General features: G+C 31.2%; 2 protein-coding genes across 3 annotated transcripts; one reads left to right on the top strand and one right to left on the bottom strand.

Annotated features, from left to right (window-relative positions):
* Positions 1–1,654: 1,654 nt before the first annotated feature.
* Positions 1,655–4,163, bottom strand: LOC103484514 (30S ribosomal protein S5, chloroplastic). Of its 2 annotated transcripts, XM_008441624.3 has the most exons (3): positions 3,408–4,163; positions 2,410–2,670; positions 1,655–1,984 (listed from the first exon to the last, which is right to left on the bottom strand). In XM_008441624.3, exons 1-2 carry the CDS (start codon positions 4,079–4,081, stop codon positions 2,421–2,423), a joined length of 924 nt encoding a protein of 307 aa, XP_008439846.1. In that variant the 5' UTR covers positions 4,082–4,163; the 3' UTR covers positions 1,655–1,984; positions 2,410–2,420. The 2 variants fall into 2 exon arrangements, with proteins under 2 accessions (XP_008439846.1, XP_008439845.1); XM_008441623.3 differs by having other exon boundaries at positions 1,655–2,670; positions 3,408–4,150.
* Positions 4,164–12,836: 8,673 nt separating this feature from the next.
* On the top strand, positions 12,837–14,833 carry LOC103484513 (dof zinc finger protein DOF1.4-like). The gene is made up of 2 exons (XM_008441622.3): positions 12,837–13,936; positions 14,091–14,833. Exons 1-2 carry the CDS (start codon positions 13,525–13,527, stop codon positions 14,399–14,401), a joined length of 723 nt encoding a protein of 240 aa, XP_008439844.1. The 5' UTR covers positions 12,837–13,524; the 3' UTR covers positions 14,402–14,833.
* Positions 14,834–20,061: the final 5,228 nt, after the last annotated feature.

The following is a 20,061-nucleotide window of genomic DNA, read 5'->3' as shown; positions in this document are numbered from 1 at the left end:
TTTGAGCCTAACCTTTCTTCATTCTTAAATGAATTAAAATTAGGTTTCACAATCACTCTAATTTACTACTAATCTTTCAAGCAAAATTATAAAATTATGATTTCATGTAAACATATATATATTTTTTATGAGTTGAAGTACTTGTACATCTCAACTGTACAAGTTGACCATTAAATAAAATGGAGGATTGAAAATAGTGCCACCAAAATGGCAGAAACAAATTTGGAAGGAAAAAGAAAAAGGGAAGTAAATCATATATAAATGGGAAGAAAGGAGAATAAAGATGGAGTAGAGAAGCATCGAAGATGTTTGTGTAATTGTTCCTTTTAATTATATGTGTGTGTGGGGAACCAATATGGTGTTGGTGGACCTTATTATTCACAAATTTTCATGTGCTCTCTGTCTATGTCATCTACATCTTTCTTGGACTTTTCTCTATCAGTCAACTCTTGTAAAAAATATTAATTATTATATTGTACACGGATGATACATCAAATAACAAAGTTTATCACTAGTAGATTATGAAAGTCGATGGTAGACATTAATATATTTATAAACTTTTTAATACTATATGCTAATTTTTTTTTTTTTTAATTTTGATTGCTACATTGTAGTGGAAAAATCTATTGAAGGTGTGGATTAGAATCTCATGCATAACGGTCTCCTAACACATTCACTTTAATTTTCAATTGATTTTATGAAATTATCTTGTTTTTCTTCATATATATTATTAAGGACAAAGTTTTAACGAAGGAACGCTCGTCAATGTGTTTTGAAGATTAAAAATTACCTTGTAGTCCATTTGAATAAATATCAATTCATTCCCTAAATTTAGATGTGTTTTTAATTTTACAACAATTTAATCTTAAAATTTGTAACAATTTAATCACTATCATCCAAATTAGATTTAATATTTAATGAAATTTATTGGATAAATAAACGGATCAACTAATTAGAGACTCGATATTTTTATAATACAAAATCTGTCATAAAACAATAAAATTTGACATCCAATTTTAATTGTTTTTTTCGTACATCGAGAACTAAATTAGCTCAATATCGACAAAATAAAGGCTAAATTGTTACCTATTAAATTTAAGAATTGAATTATTAAAAAATTCAAAGTGCATAAACAAAATTACTACAAACTAGTACATGAACTTTCTCAAAGTTTATGAACAAATTTTTTTTAAGCGAATTATGAAACACAAACACATACATACATACATATATATATATATCAAAATATTTGACTTTAAAACATATATTTAGTAATGTCAAAATGGTTCATAGTGAGTGAAAAGTGAGAACAAACATGCATATAATTGCATTAAATTATATGTATGGTTAAATTTGTTCATACACAGTGTAGATATATAAGTCTCCTCATGCTACGTAGATCAACTTGTAATATCATTTATAAGACAAAAGCTATAGAATTAATAAATTAAAAACACTTAAGAAAATGAAGAATTTAATATCATATTGGGAGGGTCGATTTGGGCATTGGTTCATCGTCATTTTTGATCGATTTTAACTCAAAGGTATGGGAGTTCGATAATGAAAGTATCTGTGGATGAAATGATTGATTCGAAGAACTAATAAAAGCTATTTTGAAAATTTTAAAGAGAGTAAATGTAGAGTGGACGTGGGGTTCCAAAATGTGTGGAGAGACAAGAGAGTAATATTACACTTCAAAAAAAGTTGAAAATTTCAAGCCCCATGGGCTGTACAATAATTTCCCAACCATACCAATCCAAGTGGTCACTTCAATGATTTTAGGAAAATATCAATCTGCTCTACAGATTTTGAGTTTAGATTCAATTTGGACAATGGATTTTCTTAAACGTATTAAATACAAAATTGAGTTTTAATTTATTAGAGTACAAAAATGTTATAGAATAAAGATGTCTACAAAAAAAGCTTCTCTTTTCTCTGATGTTGTGAAGATTCTGCTTCCTCAAGATCTCTGCAGACACCATTACTGAAGGAATGGAAGAGTTTTAGAAATATTATAGAGGATAATATATTCTAAAATATTATTATTAAAACAAAAATGTTTATTTTAGATTACAGAAATTAGTCAAATTCGTAAATCATGAATTACGTTGGGTTGACTTGTACAACATTTTTAGATAGCTGAACACTTGAGAACTTAGGACAATGTTCTTATTCCTTCAAGATCCTTAAAATTTTAATAATACCCATTTAGAGAATGAAGCAACAGAAAAATAAACTCACTTCCTTTACAAGACTAGGTGGTCAACTTATATATGTTGTAAAGAGATGAGGTAAGAAACAAAAGGAATGAAGCCTGACTGTCGTTTTTACAACACCGAGTTACAAGAATAGATGCACTAATATACGTCAAAGAAAAAAAAATGAGACAAAAGAAAAATGAAGCCTCACCATTTCCCTCTTCACTTCCACAACTCTTCCATGGGGATGCCACGCTCTTGTGCAACGTCCCTAAACTGTTTCATCTTCTGCACGGCGACCACTGTCGCTCTAGCATTGTTGAGGGCATTATTACTCCCAAGTTGCTTCCCTAAAGCATTCTCAACACCAGCCATTTCAAGGACGATTCTCACTGCTCCACCAGCAATCACACCAGTACCAGGAGAAGCAGGTCTTAGCATTACTTTTGCTGCTCCATAATCTCCCTCCGACCTACAATTTTCCACTCTCCTTAGCCAACACTTAAAGTAACACACAGCAACTCAAGATGTGAATGTGACTAAATTATTACTTCACTAGCATACATAACTTGAAGCTTCCTTTGATTTAGGTTCTCACTTCCTGGAATCTGCTATAATTTTAACTCTTTAAATTTACGTCTAAAAAGGAAATCATTGTATATATCTCTTGCTGTCCATATGCTTATTGGGTACTGATTCTTTCAGCCATAGAAACACTGGAAGATCGGTCGAAACAACAAGTTCTCCACAGTTTAATTATAGCAGAGTCTAAACAAAACTGTGAAATAGACCATCTAGTATCTACAACAGACAACTAAAAACATCTACAAAATTCTGCCACAGAAGCAGCAAATACCTCCAATGACCAACTTGCAAAGAGGATTCAAAGTTTAAACTGCCTACAGATTACGGAATTCGTATTAACTAACAAAAAAAAAGTGCCAATTAACGGTTGAACAATCAAGTAAAGGATTCCTATAAATCAAAATACTCATCCAATTCTACTCTTCCTTAAATCCCATTGCAGAGATGGGATTGAACCATCCAACTTTCAAAGGGTAATGATTAACTTATCAACTCATTAGGTTTAAGTTCATATTCCTAATTGAATGCATTCCCATTATCAGCAAACCAAAAGCTAAACAATAGAGCAACTACAGAAACTCCAATCTAACAATTCCAGTTTGTAAATCGAAAATAGTCACAAACCTGTGGGGAAATGTTAGATACTTGGTCATGGGAACAGTGACAATATTCCGGCGAGCATTAACTGCCGATTTCTGAACAGCGGCGATGACTTCTTTAGCTTTACCAACACCAACACCAACTTGGCCCTGTTTATCACCCACAACAACAATTGCCCTAAAATGCAACTGTTTCCCACCTTTAACCACTTTAGTAACCCTCCGAACTTGGACAACCCGCTCATCGAACCCATCTCGCGGCTTCTCCTTCTTGGCCTTGGAGCCAAACCCGCCCGCTTTCTTGACCTTAGAATCCATTACATAAATGTCGTTTCCAAGAACACTGACTCCACTGTAAGCGGGGCCATAGATCTCCTCGTAAGCAGCGGCAATTTCTTCCTCGGTTTCCATAGGGCCCTCGTCGAAGGAGGGTGGAGGGACGAAGCCTTCGGGGACTTCGGGAGGGTCAAAAGCGATGTCTTCATCGGGATTGACGTTGTCGAAGAAGGTGGTGTCGGTGTCAGAGGATTTGGCTCGAGTTGCAGAGAGAATGGAGGAAGAGGAGGAGGAGGAGATTGAGAGTACGGAAACAGGGGAATGGAGGAGGGGGAAAGGCTTGAAAAGTGGAATTGAGAGGCGGTGGGAAGGAGAAGAACGAAGGGAAATAGAGGAAATGGGGACGAGAGTTGAAGAAGCCATTGAAGGAAGGATTGAGAAGGCTTGTGGGTTCAGAGATGGAGGCTTATCCCAATGGACTCTACTCTACACGGGTAAGGCAAGGAATTATGTGCGAAGAAACTACATCCAAACGACGTCGTTCCTTGTCGTCAAGTGAATAAATGGATAATTCTATTTATTTTCTTATTATTTTTAATTAAATATATATATATATACTTTGACTATCTTCGAGAATGTTAACAAAATAAAAGATTATAACTTTCAATATTTTTACTTTTCATTTCATTTTATCCATCTTTTCTCCTAACTTTCAATATATTTTAAGTTATATTTACAATATACGAAATATGTGAATTTAATTACAGTCGAATCCCTAGAGGTTGGGGTACGGCTCCTATTAGCAGACCAGCATACGTTTAATATATGCATGCATGTACATACATACAAACATTATCTTTTATCAATATCAATAACTATATTTAGTATAGGTTAATGAAAAATATTAAATTTTCATGTCTTAAGTTAATAACATATAAAATAAATTTAAAAAACAAAATATGCATCAGTACAAAATCCTTGGTGCATTGAAATTAAGAGCTTTTTTTTAATGAGAAACCCTAATTCTCAATCACTTTGTGTGAATGTTCTTGGCATACAACTCAAACCCACAAATAACAAAATTGAAAAAGGTCTCTTAATAGACTTGAAAAAAAAAGCTCAAAGCTAATTAATTCAATTATTGGTAAAACTTTAAAAACTTCTAAGCAACTTAAACACATTGCTTTAAGTAACCTTCGACCAAAACCTAATGTAACATAGCAAAATGATGAAAAAAATATAAGCTACTTAAAAATGGAAAAAATCAACATTATAACAAAATATTCACTCAATTTTTGTCTTTTTTAGTGATTTTTGAGTGTAAATGTTCTTTTTCTATTTATAAAAAAAACCTCAAAATAAAATGTAATTAGTCATTTGGTGCTTATATAATTAAACCATACGAAAACAAGCTTAGTTAGCCATGACAACCAAATTAAGGAATAAGCATAATTTATGCCAAAAGAAAAATTCTAACTTTGGAACACGAAAGAAATAAAAAAGAAGAATGAAGAGGAGACATAGATTAAAGTATGTATGTAGAATAAAGAGTAAACAACAATTGATAAATTAAGAATACAAATATATGAAAATAAAGGGTAATGGTAAGGTAATAGAGATTGATTTATAATAAGAATACAATTAAAAGTAGTAATGTGATGGGGAAGAGTCAGGTTGTGCCATTATTACCGGGGAAATAGTCAAAAAGAGGGAACTTGAATCCACTGACTTCAGGAAGAGTATCAAGGCCTCCAAAGCAATCTTCAAACCCCACATTACCATTATTATTACCATTATTAATCCCTTGGAAATCATCTAATATTACTTGTTCCTTATAATTGATATTATTTGTGGAATGAATCATAGCATTGTTGGGTAGATTAGTAGCGAAATAGGGCGGGGGATGGCTGTGGTGGTCTTCAGCTTTGTGTTTAAGCTCTTCGATCAACAAAGCCAAAGAAGCATCTTCTTCTTCGTCTTTAACCTGATCATCTATATTTGACGACAAACTAAATTGTTGCAGCTGCTTCTGCTTGTAATTTTCTTCCATTCTTGAATGATTTTCACTTTTTTCAACCGCCACATACTGTTCTCATATACAACAATCCATGTAAAATATACTTTAACTCATCGTTTTAATTAAATTAATTCACATTCAGATACACACATCTAAACAAATTATATAATCCATTAACACGTTTCTTCATGTTTCATAGTTGTCACTCATCTCTGATTATTATCAATGATAATTATAGTGTTTATCAATGATAATTATCGTGTTTATGTTAGTCCTTTTAACATAATCTTTATGATTTTTTCTCTTAAGAATCATCTCTGTTATGTTCTTATTCAATTTATAACTAAATAATCTTGTCAATTTTCCAAATAAATACCCATACATAGATACACACATATATATATACATATATTAACTACAAAATTGTAAAATATATTATTTGTATCCAATTATGAATTTTATTGAGTGAAATGTTTTAATTGATACAGAAATTATTAAAATAAACCTTGGAATTTATGAACAGATTTACTCTAGTTCAATTTAAATTAGGCTAAAATTTTATTTTGATCATTTATCTTTTATTTTATTTTATTTTGGTTATTATAGTTTTTAAATGTCTAAATTTAGTTCTACTTAACAACAAAAAAATGTTAAAATCTAATGGTAGAAAAAGTCTACTGTCAATTATTCTATATAAAATATAGAAACATATATTTTAACATTGTTTTCTTTTAATGAAAATTACTACTTTTATATGATTTAATTGAAGTTAAATGGTAAATCTAATCCCAAATATAAAAATAAAAAATAAAAAATAAAAAAAGAAGAGGATGTTTGAGTTTTGATTGAGGAGGGAAAATGGTAAGAGACGACTTGGATGGCCCCACGAAATGGGAAATCCTATCTGTCAAAGACAAAGTAATTATACGAACAAGAAATAAAACATCATATCTTACGTGTCAAAAACCACTGTTGTTTTTTTGTCCGTATTACTAACTATTATTATTATTATCTCTCTAATACGCATATTTCCAAGCGTTACTAAACCACCAAATTAGGAAACCCAACACATCATTATTTTCTTACTAATTTTAACAAAATTTATAAATCAATCAAAAGTCAATTTTTGAGGGAGAGAGAAAAAAAGAAAGAATACTCACGAGGTTCTTGCAGTCATCCTCGTATAGGGTCATTGAGTCTCCCATCAAAAGACCATTTTGTCTAACAAAATCCCCTAAAAATAAAATAAATTTTTTTTTGGAAATAAGTAAATTCATTATTCAGAAAATTAAGAACTAAATGGATTAGGGTAATTGGTTTAATTTGTAGAATTGAAACCTGTGTTCTCCAGAACATACATTCTACTTCTGTTGTTTGCCCAGTACCTATATTAATCAAACTCAACAACAATTTCAAGGGGTTAATCAATTCATTAATTGTGAGAAAAAAGAGTTAAATTTCCAATGAATCCATTAATTAATTAAAACAGCAATTAAATTTTTTTTTTTTTTTGGGGGGAGGGGCTTACTTGTATTTCATTGTCCATCTTCTGTTTGAGTTCACATCTCTCACCACAATTTGGAGACCTTCTTTATCAGTGAGAAATGGAAGGTTCTCTTCTGCCTCTCTCTGTGATGCATATATATATATATGTGCACAACATTTGCAAATTCTCAGCAAATTAAACAAAATAGTGTGTCTATTAGGAAAATCAAGATTCTAGTAAGCTAATTTTTAATTTCTCTTTTCTATTTATTCAGGGTTTGGGATTGGATCAATTTGCGATCGATGATATACATAATTAGTGCTGTAATTAATTAGTTCCAGATCTTAAAGTTGTGTACAAATAAGGTAGAAATTAATCTCTGTGGAAAACAATAAGAAAATAATTATAAAAAAAAAGTTTGAAATTTGATTAAAGTTTTGTATTTATTCATTTTTCAATACACCAAAAAAAGAAAAAAAAAACAATAATAGGGTTTCTTTTTTAGTGTTAAATTTTTCCTATTTTGTTGTGTGTAGGTGTTGAAAAAAGGGGGGGGGGGGGGGGGGGGGGTGAGGGATTGTGGGTAAATATGAGTTTGTAATTTTGATTTGTAGTTATCCATTCCTCTTCTTTTTTTCCCATTTGCATGTTTTTTTAGACAAAGTTTTATCTTATTTTCACTGTTCTATTGAAATAGGGGGAGAAAGTGTGAGTGAGAGATCTAAAATAAGGGTAAGAAAAATACAAACCTTGGGGAGGACAATCCTGCCCAAAGATCCAACATCACTGTTCTTCAGCTCCTTCTTCAGTAGCATTCTCAAAATCTTAAGAGAAAAAAAAAAAACAACAATTAAAGGAAAAGCAATCGATATATATATATATATATATAAATGGAAACTTTGATTAAACATCATAAACCTTATTGTCAGGAGTACAAAAGGTGAAAAGATTGCGATTATTATGTGAAGAATCAGTATTAGGGAAATGGGTTACAGTTAAACCCTTGGAATAATCATCATTATAACCACAAGAAGAAGAAGAAGAGGTACGAGTAGTGAAAGAAGAAGTAATGGTTCTTTGACGAGCAAGTCTTCTATTAGTTCGAGCCACTTTAGTACTCCAGGCATCCAAAGCCTTTTTTCCATCATCTTTAGGAAAAACAGAATGAATGTTTGGGTCATCGAACCCATAGCTAAGGAAGGTGGGAGAATGAGGAAAATGGCCGGGAGTGAGTAGTTGTGGTTCATGTGAAGAAAAAAATGATTGTGGGGCTGAGGAGGAAAAGGACCCCAAGCAAGTCTGGGAGAGAATAGGTGGGAGATAACATGAATTTTGTGGAGGAGAGTGGAGAATGGTGGGGGTGGTGACGGCGGCGGTGGGGAGTGGAGGGAGTTCGTGGTGGTGGTGGTGGTGGTTGGGGTTGGGGTTGTGGTGGTCATCCATATATATAAAAAAAGAAGAAAGAAAAAGGAAAGAGTTTAAAAATATGGTATATTAGGGTTATAGGTAAGGAGAGTGAATGTTGCATTAAGGGTTAACGGGGGTTTAAAAAGGGAGGGAGTTAGAAGGGGAAATGAGCGGTCCGAGGCCGGGGAGAGAGTGACAAGTGGGACAAACGGGGTGGATTTTGGGAACCACATTGTTTTGATGTGAGCCAAAAGGTCAAGATTATGAACAAAGAGTTGTGTGCTTTCTTTTTTAAGTTTGGGGCTGGTGGCGCCTCTAATGCTTTAACATTATTGCTTCTATTCTTTCGTTTTCATTTCAAATTTATTAATAGATATTAACTTGAATGATTAAAAGTTAATTATTTATTAAAACTCAAAGTTATTAAAATCATATATCTTAGAATCTAGAAACTAAATTAAAACCAAAAGAACCTAACACTTTAAAATTTATAAACTTAATTGAAATCGAAATCTAAGTAATGTAGTTAAACTTTAAGCACGGAACACCATGCAACTCCTGGATTGGGCAAACACACAATTCATCTATCATCTAAGGTTCATCTCTCTCTTTCACTTTAATGTCTATCCAAAAATCAAATTCACCATTGGATAATAGTAAGAGGATATATCGTTTTCTTTTGCTTCTTCTTTCTCTTCCACTTTCCTTTCCAATGGAAACTGCATACCATATTTAACTCACACAAACATAGGCCAAACCCTAAGTTTTATACATCTGTACAATTTTACTAGACGTTTGTGTCTGTCTATTATTTTTGAATTTTTTGTCTCTTAGTTTGAAAAAGAAAATTAGGTTTCTAAAAATTGGTTCGATAATTATCCTTTCAATTTGTATGCTCTTGATTTTTAAAAATTAAGATTATAAATATTTGTTCTACCAAAAATTTAAATTCTTTTGTTTTATAAACCGGGTTTGGAAACTAAAAGAACAGCTTTTAAACTCAATAATATCCAACATATTTATTTAAACATATATGCAAATAATTATGAAAATTTTGGAAAACAAATAAGCTTAAATGCGGCCTAAAATGAAGTTATTGTTATCATAAGCATAAACTTTTGCCTTTGCGTTTGGTAGGTTTTTTTTAAAATATTGGTATCTTTATAAATTATATAAATTTGAATCTTAAGTGAAAGTGAAATCTAAATTTCTAATTTTGCATCTAATTGGTATTTAAATTTTTACAAATCAAAATTAATAAAGCATGACAATTTATATAAATGAAAATCGAATCAAATATTTGGATGAAGTTGACTTATCAAATTAAGTATAACGACAAATCCGAATCTTTCCTAAAATGAATGTTAGTAAACGATTAACTTTTAAGATAAAACTTTTGGAATAGATCGTAATTAAGATATACGTACAAGATTGAATTATAGTTTCGATGCACAATATGTACTTTTAAGGAAAAAAAACAAAAATAAATTGTCGTGTCGTGATATAAGTAACAACGTCGTAGATTTTCTATGCCTAAGAATGATTTTCATTGGTACCGAGAGTAAAGGAATTATTAAGTAGATATTTACAGTGAAAAATACTATATGTATAATATTATTCACTTTAACGTATTATTAATATCAGGAAGAAAAGAAAAAAAAGTGTAAAAGAGGCTATTGGAATGAAGATTCCCATAGGAGGAGAGAAATTAAGAAATTAGGGGTTTGTATACTTTAACTGAAATTCTTTACTTTTGTCATTTTCCAATGGACGATGACTTTCTTCTTCAACATTTATTGAAGCTCGAGCAAAGCATTTTTATTTCTTTTTTATATGCAATTAAAATCAATTTCTTGTAAATTGAATAATGTTCATTTTTTAGTGTTAATGGGGAGAGTCAATAGAAGGAAAGTGCCAAAGTATTTGACGCTGCTCTTTTGTTACGTGTAATGTACGTTTTTAATAGGAAGTTACAGGTTGTGTTTTTTCTTTCTTTCTTCTTTTTGCTTCTTTTTCTTTTTTATTATTATTTAAGAAAATATGTTTATAATTTTTTTAAAATAAATTATTTTTTTATTTAAGCACTTCAAAATGTAATTCAAACACTCTTCAAATATTTCATGTCATCTAAAACATAACATTGAGTGAAGGGAAAATAATTCAACTAATTAAAGCAAATTCGTGTCAAAATCTTGATATGGGATGGAGCTCACAACATTTTTATTTTTATTTTTTTAAATTTCATACATACTTTTTTGAAATTTTCAATTCATGTAATTGAATAGTTTTTTTTTTCTTAATTAAGAAATTAGACATAACAATTAAATTCATAATATTATATGCACTCCCTGAACTTGCTATATTAAGGTAAACTCATTAGAGTAATGAACTGGATCTTGTATTAGGGAAGAGGCCCATCAAACGGCCCAAAATGAGGAGGTAAACCTTTACCCATTATTGCTTAATTAACTTTGAAAAATCGATTCTAAAGGAAAGAAAAAAACAACAAATATTTAAAGTGAATTATATATGTCCACAATATTTTTTCATTTAATATTTAATTTTGTTATTATTTGGTATTTGGAAATTACAAATACCAAAGTAACGCACGGCAGTTATGTTTAGTTTCCCGGAACAAATGCGTGGGTCGGGGATGGAAAAATGGGCCGGCCGTTTCCCTTGAAATGGGCCAAAAAATAAGGAAAAATGGGCCAATAAGGGTCCTTTTAAGTAAACGATTAGGTGTAAGGGGTAGGGGTCCCACAAGGATGAAAAGTGTGAAGAGGGGAAGGAGTCCGTCGTGGAGTTGGAAGGAACGTTGAGGACGTCAAAATCTGGAGACTCCAATGGAGCAGTTGAAACCGCTAACGGACACGAACGTCATCTCACCTACTGTGACTGTCTGTCACCTTCTCTTATCCCACGTGTCACTTTCCTATTCCTCACACTCACAACTCACAGCCCATTCCTTGTGTGTTCCTCCTCGTACCTTCGTACTCCCCTTCCCCTTCCAATAACATCTCCTTTCTTTCTTTTTCTTCCTTTTTATCTCATTCTAAAATTCACCCTTCCCTTTAATTTGTCATCTACATTGCATCAATATCATTCAACATTTCTTCTTCTTTTTTAGGAGAGATTAATCAGTGGAGTTAATGCGAATAACAAAATAAAAATATATGAGTTAATCGAAATAACGAGATATTAAATTACTATAATTATTGATGAATCAAATGATAGAACAAAGTTTTTCTATCCACCAAACCCAAACCAACTTGGTGGTCAAACACCTCTTAAAAGTTTTACCAATTCCAATTATGTTTTAAAAAATGAAAAGAATTTATTATTAAAAAATAAGTTTTGTCTATAAAAATATATATGAAATTTCAAAATGTTGTATTTGTACCTGATAAATCTTTTCAAAACTAAAAATGTGTTTTATAGCTAATAATACTCTTGATTTATTAATTTCATGTTTAGTAGTTATTTGACCTTTAAACAAAAGAATTATTTGAAAGTTTGGAAACTTGTTGTTTGACTTAAAATTTAAATTTTACAGAATTATTAGACACTTGGGTTAAGTATAATTTCAAAAGAATATTAATCACAATAGAATTTGCAATTTAAAACAATTTGATTTCATAGTTTTTTTAGTTCAACATAGGTTTAGAGATTCAAATTTGAAACACTCTGGTCTATAATAACTTTAATTTTTTCCTATACCATAAAAATTTTTATCACTTAAACAATTGCATGTCACACCAACGAAGAAGTCAATCACAATGGTTTTTTCAAATCTCTCAGAAATGAAAAGCTTATTAAGAGTAAGAAACAAAAAGACACAATTAGTAGAGAAGTTCAAAGTATAAAATTCATGCTAAACAAGGCTTAGCTAACCTAATTTAAATATATGGTATTAACAATAAATAAGGTTCAAATCTCTCAACCTATATCATATCCTTAAAATTAAGGAGTGTTGTTATTATATTCTTTTAATCTGACTTTGAACTTTATTGTGTAAACTGTAAACCAATAAATTTGTGGGGGTTGTAAAAGGTTATAAGAGGATGGACAATTTAAAAGGTGGGATTAGAGATTGACTTGAAGTTGGGACAAAATGATTATGGAAGTGGAGACTTTTAATTGGAAATTGGGTCCATTTAAGATAATTAAAAATTTTGAATTTTAATATTTAATTATTTAAGTCACAAAATAAGGTCTAATTCAATTAAGAAGCCCTTAGAATGAAAGGTCATACACCCTACCAGTCCCACTCCAATGGATGATAAGATATAAATGTCAAATATCCAATTTGTTGAAATGATGTCACCAAAAAAAAAAAAAAATAGAGAGAAGATTTAGCACAACTCAAAAAAAAAAAAAAAAAAAAAAAACAATTCTCAGAAAGCAAAACTTCTCAAGAGACACAAAGAGAATTAATTATTATACATCAACTCCTTCCACCTCCGATCTATCAGCAGCCACCACCCACGCCGCCGTGTCGTTGATCGCCGCCAAGTTCTCAGATTCTCCATTATATATATGTGTGTGTGTAAATATCCTTCTACTTAGCAAAATTAGATCTTTTGGGTTATTGTTTAAAGCTATGTGATGATATTTTTGGCTGGATTTTCTTTTCTTATTCAGACCATCATTTTTTTCTCTCCAATAATACATGCCGTACTTCTGTGTCTCTGAAATTCAACATCATTTTGCAAAATTTCAGATTCTTTGTTTTCCCTTCACAAATTAAATTCAAATTCCCATCTTAAAAAAAAAAGAAAGAAAGAAAAACCCTAGCTAGCTGCTGCTGATTCATGCATAGAAGTGGCAAGTTTGTACCTTTAGTTTCTTGAAACTAAAATTCTCTCCGTTTATTTCTCTGAAATCCCCCAAAAAAACCTGAATTATTTCCCTCCCCTCCCAAAAAAGAGAAGCGGAATTTGGTTGAGAGATAATATGCAGTATCAAGATCGGAGATTGAAGAGTGTACAAGTGCAAGATCAAGTTCAACCACAGCCTCAAAAATGTCCTCGTTGTGATTCTCTAAATACTAAGTTTTGTTATTACAATAACTACAGTTTGTCTCAGCCTCGTTATCTTTGCAAGACTTGTAGAAGGTATTGGACTCACGGTGGCACTCTACGGAACGTCCCCGTCGGCGGTGGTTGTCGCAAGGGGAAACGACTGAAGCAATCCTCACAATCATCCAATAACAATAGTTCTGTAAAGTCGTCGTTGGTACAAACTTCCGCGTCACCAGTACTACCGCCGCCGCAGATAGTCCCGTTGAGTTTATCAACAACAACTTCACAACACGTAATCTTTTCGGGTACTCCTGTTATCACGCCGCCGTCGTTTTTCAATTCGGGTGAGTATTAATAGGAGGTGTGGAAGCTAGAAATTTTGATAGAGAGGATAATAAAATTTAACCTTTGTTTTGATTGTAATTAAATCTTTCTTCCCTTTCTTCTTGGATTAATTGAAAGATGCAATTTTTATGATGGGGTTTTTTGATGGAGCAGGTGGGGAGTTATTGTCATCTTCAAGCTGGATTAATTCATTTGGATCATCTTCACAAGGCCCAGAAATAATCTATGACATGATGGATCAGTCGTCGGGAAAGGCCGATGCAAATTCGTCATCTCCGGCGGCAGGGTGGTCAGAAAGCTACATCAACAATAATTCTATTTCTAACCCTATGGCTGCCACCGGAGACGCGGTTGTCTGGCCAGCTGGCGAGAACAACGCCACCCTCGCGGCGGCCACCTCCACCAACAATGCTACAATTAACCAATGGCCTGATTATATGCCGGGATTTTGTCCTCCTCCATGACATGATTTAAAGGCAGCAGATACCAAAGATCACAAATCTGAGGAATTTGGATTCTTTTTTTTTTTTGAGGAAAAAAAAACCCTGAAAGATCTTACCTTTGATATTATATATATGATCATATGCTTTGAAATCATTCATTTGGTTTGAAGTGAGTTAGAACTGGGGTAGATATGTGTTGTATGAAATTCCATAGAGCCAGCTCTTGTGAGGAAAATTATATGGAATTTGAAGGTATATAATTAATTAAATTTGATGAGATGTTGTATAAGTAGGAACAAGAGCCTAGGGGAGCTAAACTAAACATAGGTTTTGTTGTAATGTCAATGTGTGTATTAATACAGGCAAAGAAAAGGAACAACTTGGTTGGGTTAGGTTTTTTTTCTTCTTCAACACTTTATTGGTTTGATTAAAGAGAGTGTTATGATTATGGTATGTATGGTTTTGTAGTACTTTTTGTTTGAGATTGGAGACCCTTAGCTTTTTGAAAATGTGTATAGAGATTATTAAATGGTACTGCATGCCAAAGTGCTTTGAGACTGAGGTGAGAGACGACCCTTAAAAGAAGAGAATAAATATGCTTCTTCTTCTTCTTCTTCTTCGTGATGATAATCGAGGCAGACAAATGAATGTGGCTCTCTGTAAAAGTTGGCTGCACAAGTTTTTTTTTTTCCTTTTGTGATTCGGTTTTTTTTTTTTGTTTAAATAGTGCTCCTATATATATCTTTTTAGGTAACATTTGAATTTTGGAAAAAGTACATAAAGGGTGGAAGTAGAGCTTATTAAGCTTTGGTTAATTATGATAGTTGGAAGATTGTTTTTGTATTTTGTAGTTGGATTGTGCATAAAAATGCAGCCTTTTCAATTTTTAGTATATGTTATTGTGTGCAGCAATGATAGGCATATGGGGTAATTCTTTTTATTGTTATTTGGGAAGGAAGGGAATGTGTTGTGATATTCATTTATTCGGTTAGACGATGAGTAATTTATTGAACTATATACCACATTTTATACTACTATAACTTAAAATAAAATAATAAACACATCAAACATAAATTATTATAATCCAACTATAATTATTCATTCTTTGTCCTAAAGACCGTGATCTAAAGAGCAATAATTACTTCTAATGATCCATGTATTCTAAGCGAGTAAAAGTAAACATTTTTCACTTTTCCTATATGTAGCAATGCAAAAATATCATCGTACAACATAAATAATTTTTAATTTTGTTTTTAAAATTTATGATTTTGTTTCAATTGAGTACGTATACAGACACACCTATCTGTAAGATAACATGTATTTTCTAAAACCAATTACCATGTTTACATGACATACTCCCAACAATATTTTAACTAGCTCAAAATGTGTTTTTTTTTTATTACCAAATAAAAAAAAAATAGACCTATTAAAATGTAACTATAACTAACACACCACCTCATAAAACTTAATATTTGTAAATTCAACATTATTATTTTTAAAGTGTTTAGTGGAATGGCAATAAGAAGATAATGGAAGAAAAACTCTCTTCATAAAAAGTGAAATTGAAAATTTTAAAGAGTTACCTTAAAAAGTTATAGCAAACTCCTTTTGTTAATTTGGAAAGTACCTTAAAAAGATAACTTTGAAATTTAGCAAAAAATATTCAAAATTATATATATGTAAAAAGATTAAATAGAAAAAAAAAATTGTAAAGGGAATTTGAAAGTTACAAAATGATTATGAAAAGGAAAGTAAAATATTGACCTCTCAGTGGAAAGATTTATATAATCAGTGTTTTAATTTGTAGGACACAATTTTTTTAGTTCAACAAATCGATGGGGCAATTTAATTGGGGGATTTGGCTGTGCTTTAAGCTGAAGCAGGGGCGCAATCATCATATCTTCAAATGTGTTGACTCATTGCTTTTGTGATGGGAGAACATCATTACTCTACTCTTATGTTCTTGCATTTTGGTGCACTGCATCTTAAATCGTTTTAGCAGTTCTCTTTTAACTTATTTGTGGAGTGTTTAAAGTGAATCTAGGAAAGGAGTTCGTCTCATGATTTTCGATCAAAAAATAATTCAAACTCAATTCATAATCTTTAAATTGACATCTAATTAATTTGCGACTTTTAAAATTCGATATTTAGAAACTTAACGAACTACACGTTTATAAAAAACAAACAAGGAAACATTTAAGATTGAATGTGTTAGAATATATCCTACCGTAACTCATATAATCCAAGTTGTGAGCTCAAACGATATCGAAATATTTCATAGTTTACTAAATTATGGTGAAAGCTGTGTGATTCATCATTAAAATAGATATTTGTAGATGAAGATAGGAGGGTAGAGGCAATTGGAGTAGTTAAATCAAAGGCATGCACGAGTGGAGTGAAGGACCCACCCACACACACACACACACATACATATAATACAAAGAAACACATCACATTGGCCCTATGACTCAGCGGGTACCCTGCCACTGCCACCCATCATTTGGTCACCCAGCACACACACAGCTGCCCCTTTGCCCACATCACATAATAATTAACTTTTTTTTTTTTTTTCTCTCTTCCAATTTAATATATATTGTTGACTCAAAATGACCATTTTTTATTTATTAATATATGGTTGTCTATTTTCCCCCCCACACATTTTGGTATGATTGCATGGAATTGTGTGTGTCTTCAGCATGAATGCGTTTGTTGATGATCCCCAGCAGCTTTTGATTATAAAAACCCATATTTGTTGAACTAAAATGGCCACCTTCACGTTCACCCCCTTCTTCCCTCCCATCATTCCATCATTACCGTACCCACTTCCTTTCTTCTAACCCTTCTCTTTTCACTATCATTCTACTTCTCACTTGCAATATTCAACCGTTTATCCTATACCATTCATTTGAGTTGCAACGTATAGTACCACGAACCAAATTAGAGTCTTCAAATAGGTCAACATCATCCATCCACACATATAACTCAATTAATATTAAATTTGTTATTTCAATTTTAAATTTAAAAATTCGATACATTCATTGTCTCACTCACACCGTGAACAAAAAAAGTTTGATAAATTTTAAATAGGTAAATGTAGTAAAGATTGTGAGGTTCTATTATTGATTTTATTTTAATGTGAGATCTTTAACATGTCTTCTTAAGATAGTGATTTTTTTTTTTAACGTTTGGTGTTATATTAAATATACCATCACCTATTCGGTTTAAGTTGTCAGGTGAATTGATATTTTAAGATTTGGATATACCATTTTTGTATTAGATTTTTTAAACATCGAATGCTCGTTTAGGCTTTTTCAATTTTGACATGGCATATTGAACTTTTTTTCCCCCTTTTTCCCTTTTTTTTATTCTTATTTCTATTGGGCAGAGATAATCATTTCCTTTTGTAGCCAAGGAGATGGCTTTAGGTTTACATTCTCATTGCAAATATAAATTAACTATACTTTTTCTTCTTTTGGTATGAAAAATAAATGCATATAGAAAACAACATTCAGTAAAAATTCAAAAAGAAAAAAAAATCATTTTAAATATTGCATAGTAGACATTTCAAATCAAACAAAAAATATGGATCGAGACTCAAGAATGGAATATTATATATATATATATATATATATCTCCTGATTTTGTGTAGTACAAATTTTCACGGGAAAGAACATGTTGAATAGGTTCGAGGTTGCTTCGAAGGCAACCAAATAAAACGACCTTAGTAGATAATTTAATGTATTGGTTCAAATCACAATAATACATATATGTATAGTGTATAGGAAGGGACAAAAAAAAATTAAGAGCAAAAATAAAACTATATTGTCGGTGAAGCATGAGTCAGCATAATAATTAATATATATATATATAAAAGAAAAACACAACCACTGCTAGAATGTCTTCTTCTCATTCTACATTGGACTATATATTTGTCGTGTTGTGTTTCTTTAATGTTAATAGAATGTTTTTGTCATAATGTATATTGTTGTCATTTAAAAACATTCCGACTAAGATTACATTAACATCACCTTCCCCATACGAACTCCCTTTCACACTCATTTTTTAATAATTTTCCAAACCTAAGTTTATGTTATTTTATTTTTCCATCTTTGGTCTAATTTGGCGTAATTGAGAGGGTCTTCCTTTTATTCTTATTATATATATATATATATATATATATATTTGTCTTCCAATTTAATTAATATATTAGAAGAAACCAAATGTGGTTTTGGCATCAACGCACAAAATGTTGGGTTATAATAATTAATTAAGTGAATTGTTAGGAAATTGATTTGAATTAGTTGGGGAATTTATGGTAGTAATTAGATAATTGAAATGTTTGAATATGTGTACTTTAATTTTTACGTGATGAAATTGATTGAAAGAAGAGGAGAAGCAACTATATGTGGGTTGATTGGATTCAGTTGGGTGGTGTGTGTTTGTGTATGGTAGTGTACTTTTGGGCCAACTAATAAAGACAATATGGCACGATACTGACTTGATTCTAATCACGTCAGCCCATTTAGATCCCTTTACTTCTTTTTGTCTTCTATTTTATGAAAGTATTAATTTTCATTTGTATTATTTTGCATTTCTACTTTCAAATTTATAATAGTTTATTCATTCTTACCCTATACTTTATAAATATTTAATCTCTAATCAATTTATTGATATGTGTAGTAACAATAAATCAACGCATGTACTAAATGGTTATAAAATTGAATTACATAGAACCGTGTGAATCAATAAAGTGCACTAATTAAAATATCTTAACATGTTCGGCATATTCATAATACTCCTATCATGTATCCAACGTCCTATTCATTAATATACGAATAAAAACAGAAGAAATAAACAATCCAAACAAAGGAGATGAGCCAGAGAGAAGCAAAACTATATAAAAGCAGCAAGATTAAGTGAGATGGAGGAAGGATTATTATTAATGTAAACTCTATAAAACTTTGATCAATGAATTAAATGTACTTGTTACTTAATTTAAGAAAGAAGAAAAAAACTCATTTTAGAACTTCATGAAATTTTTAGTATATTAGAGGATTCATAACTTCGATTTTGAAAGATATACATTACTAAGTCCATAACCAAATTAAATAACATAATGCTCAAGCCAAATCGTATATTATTGTTTTATTGATTTAGCTTTAGCTATGTTTGGATTGACGAAACAAAAGTATCCCATTTTAACTTTCATTATTGAATTTGTTTGTTTCTATGTCTGTATTCTATTCAAAGGCCTACGAGATGATCAGATAGAAGGGGAAAGCTCAGTTTGAATAGAAGTGAAGAAAAATGACAAGATAAAAGCCAAAAGCCAAAAGAAAATGGCTTTAAAATTTCAAGATATAAAGTCACTGAATCTATTGTCTCCATTTTATCCTCCATGATGCAGTTATACCCTTTCTTTGGGACCCAAACTTAAATGGAAATTCATTGTAGTTTAAGGGACAGCTTCATCATTAGCTGAAAACCATAATTATCCCACATCCCAAAAAGAACTTAAATTATATATTAATTAATTATTCTCAAACATCTTAGCTTTAATTTGAACGGTCTGTTTAATTTTGAAAACAAAGGGAGGGAACAAAAATTCAAATGATAAAACACACCAAATTATTGTAAAAAAGAAAATCAAACTTTTAGAGGAAGGAGAGATTCTCCAAATT

Source organism: Cucumis melo, chromosome 8 (genome assembly GCF_025177605.1).
Source record: "Cucumis melo cultivar AY chromosome 8, USDA_Cmelo_AY_1.0, whole genome shotgun sequence".
Lineage (NCBI taxonomy): Eukaryota > Viridiplantae > Streptophyta > Magnoliopsida > Cucurbitales > Cucurbitaceae > Cucumis > Cucumis melo.
This window is presented reverse-complemented; position numbering and strand designations above follow the sequence as displayed.

What these genes read in the sequence shown, in the direction of transcription:
- LOC103484514 (XM_008441624.3), bottom strand. Translation starts at nt 4,081, where the DNA reads ATGGCTTCTTCAACTCTCGTCCCCATTTCCTCTATTTCCCTTCGTTCT. An exon ending in TATCTAACATTTCCCCACAG is followed by an intron (nt 2,671 to 3,407) that starts GTTTGTGACTAT and finishes GGAAAATTGTAG; the next exon opens with GTCGGAGGGAGATTATGGAG.
- LOC103484513 (XM_008441622.3), top strand. Translation starts at nt 13,525, where the DNA reads ATGCAGTATCAAGATCGGAGATTGAAGAGTGTACAAGTGCAAGATCAA. An exon ending in GCCGTCGTTTTTCAATTCGG is followed by an intron (nt 13,937 to 14,090) that starts GTGAGTATTAAT and finishes TTGATGGAGCAG; the next exon opens with GTGGGGAGTTATTGTCATCT.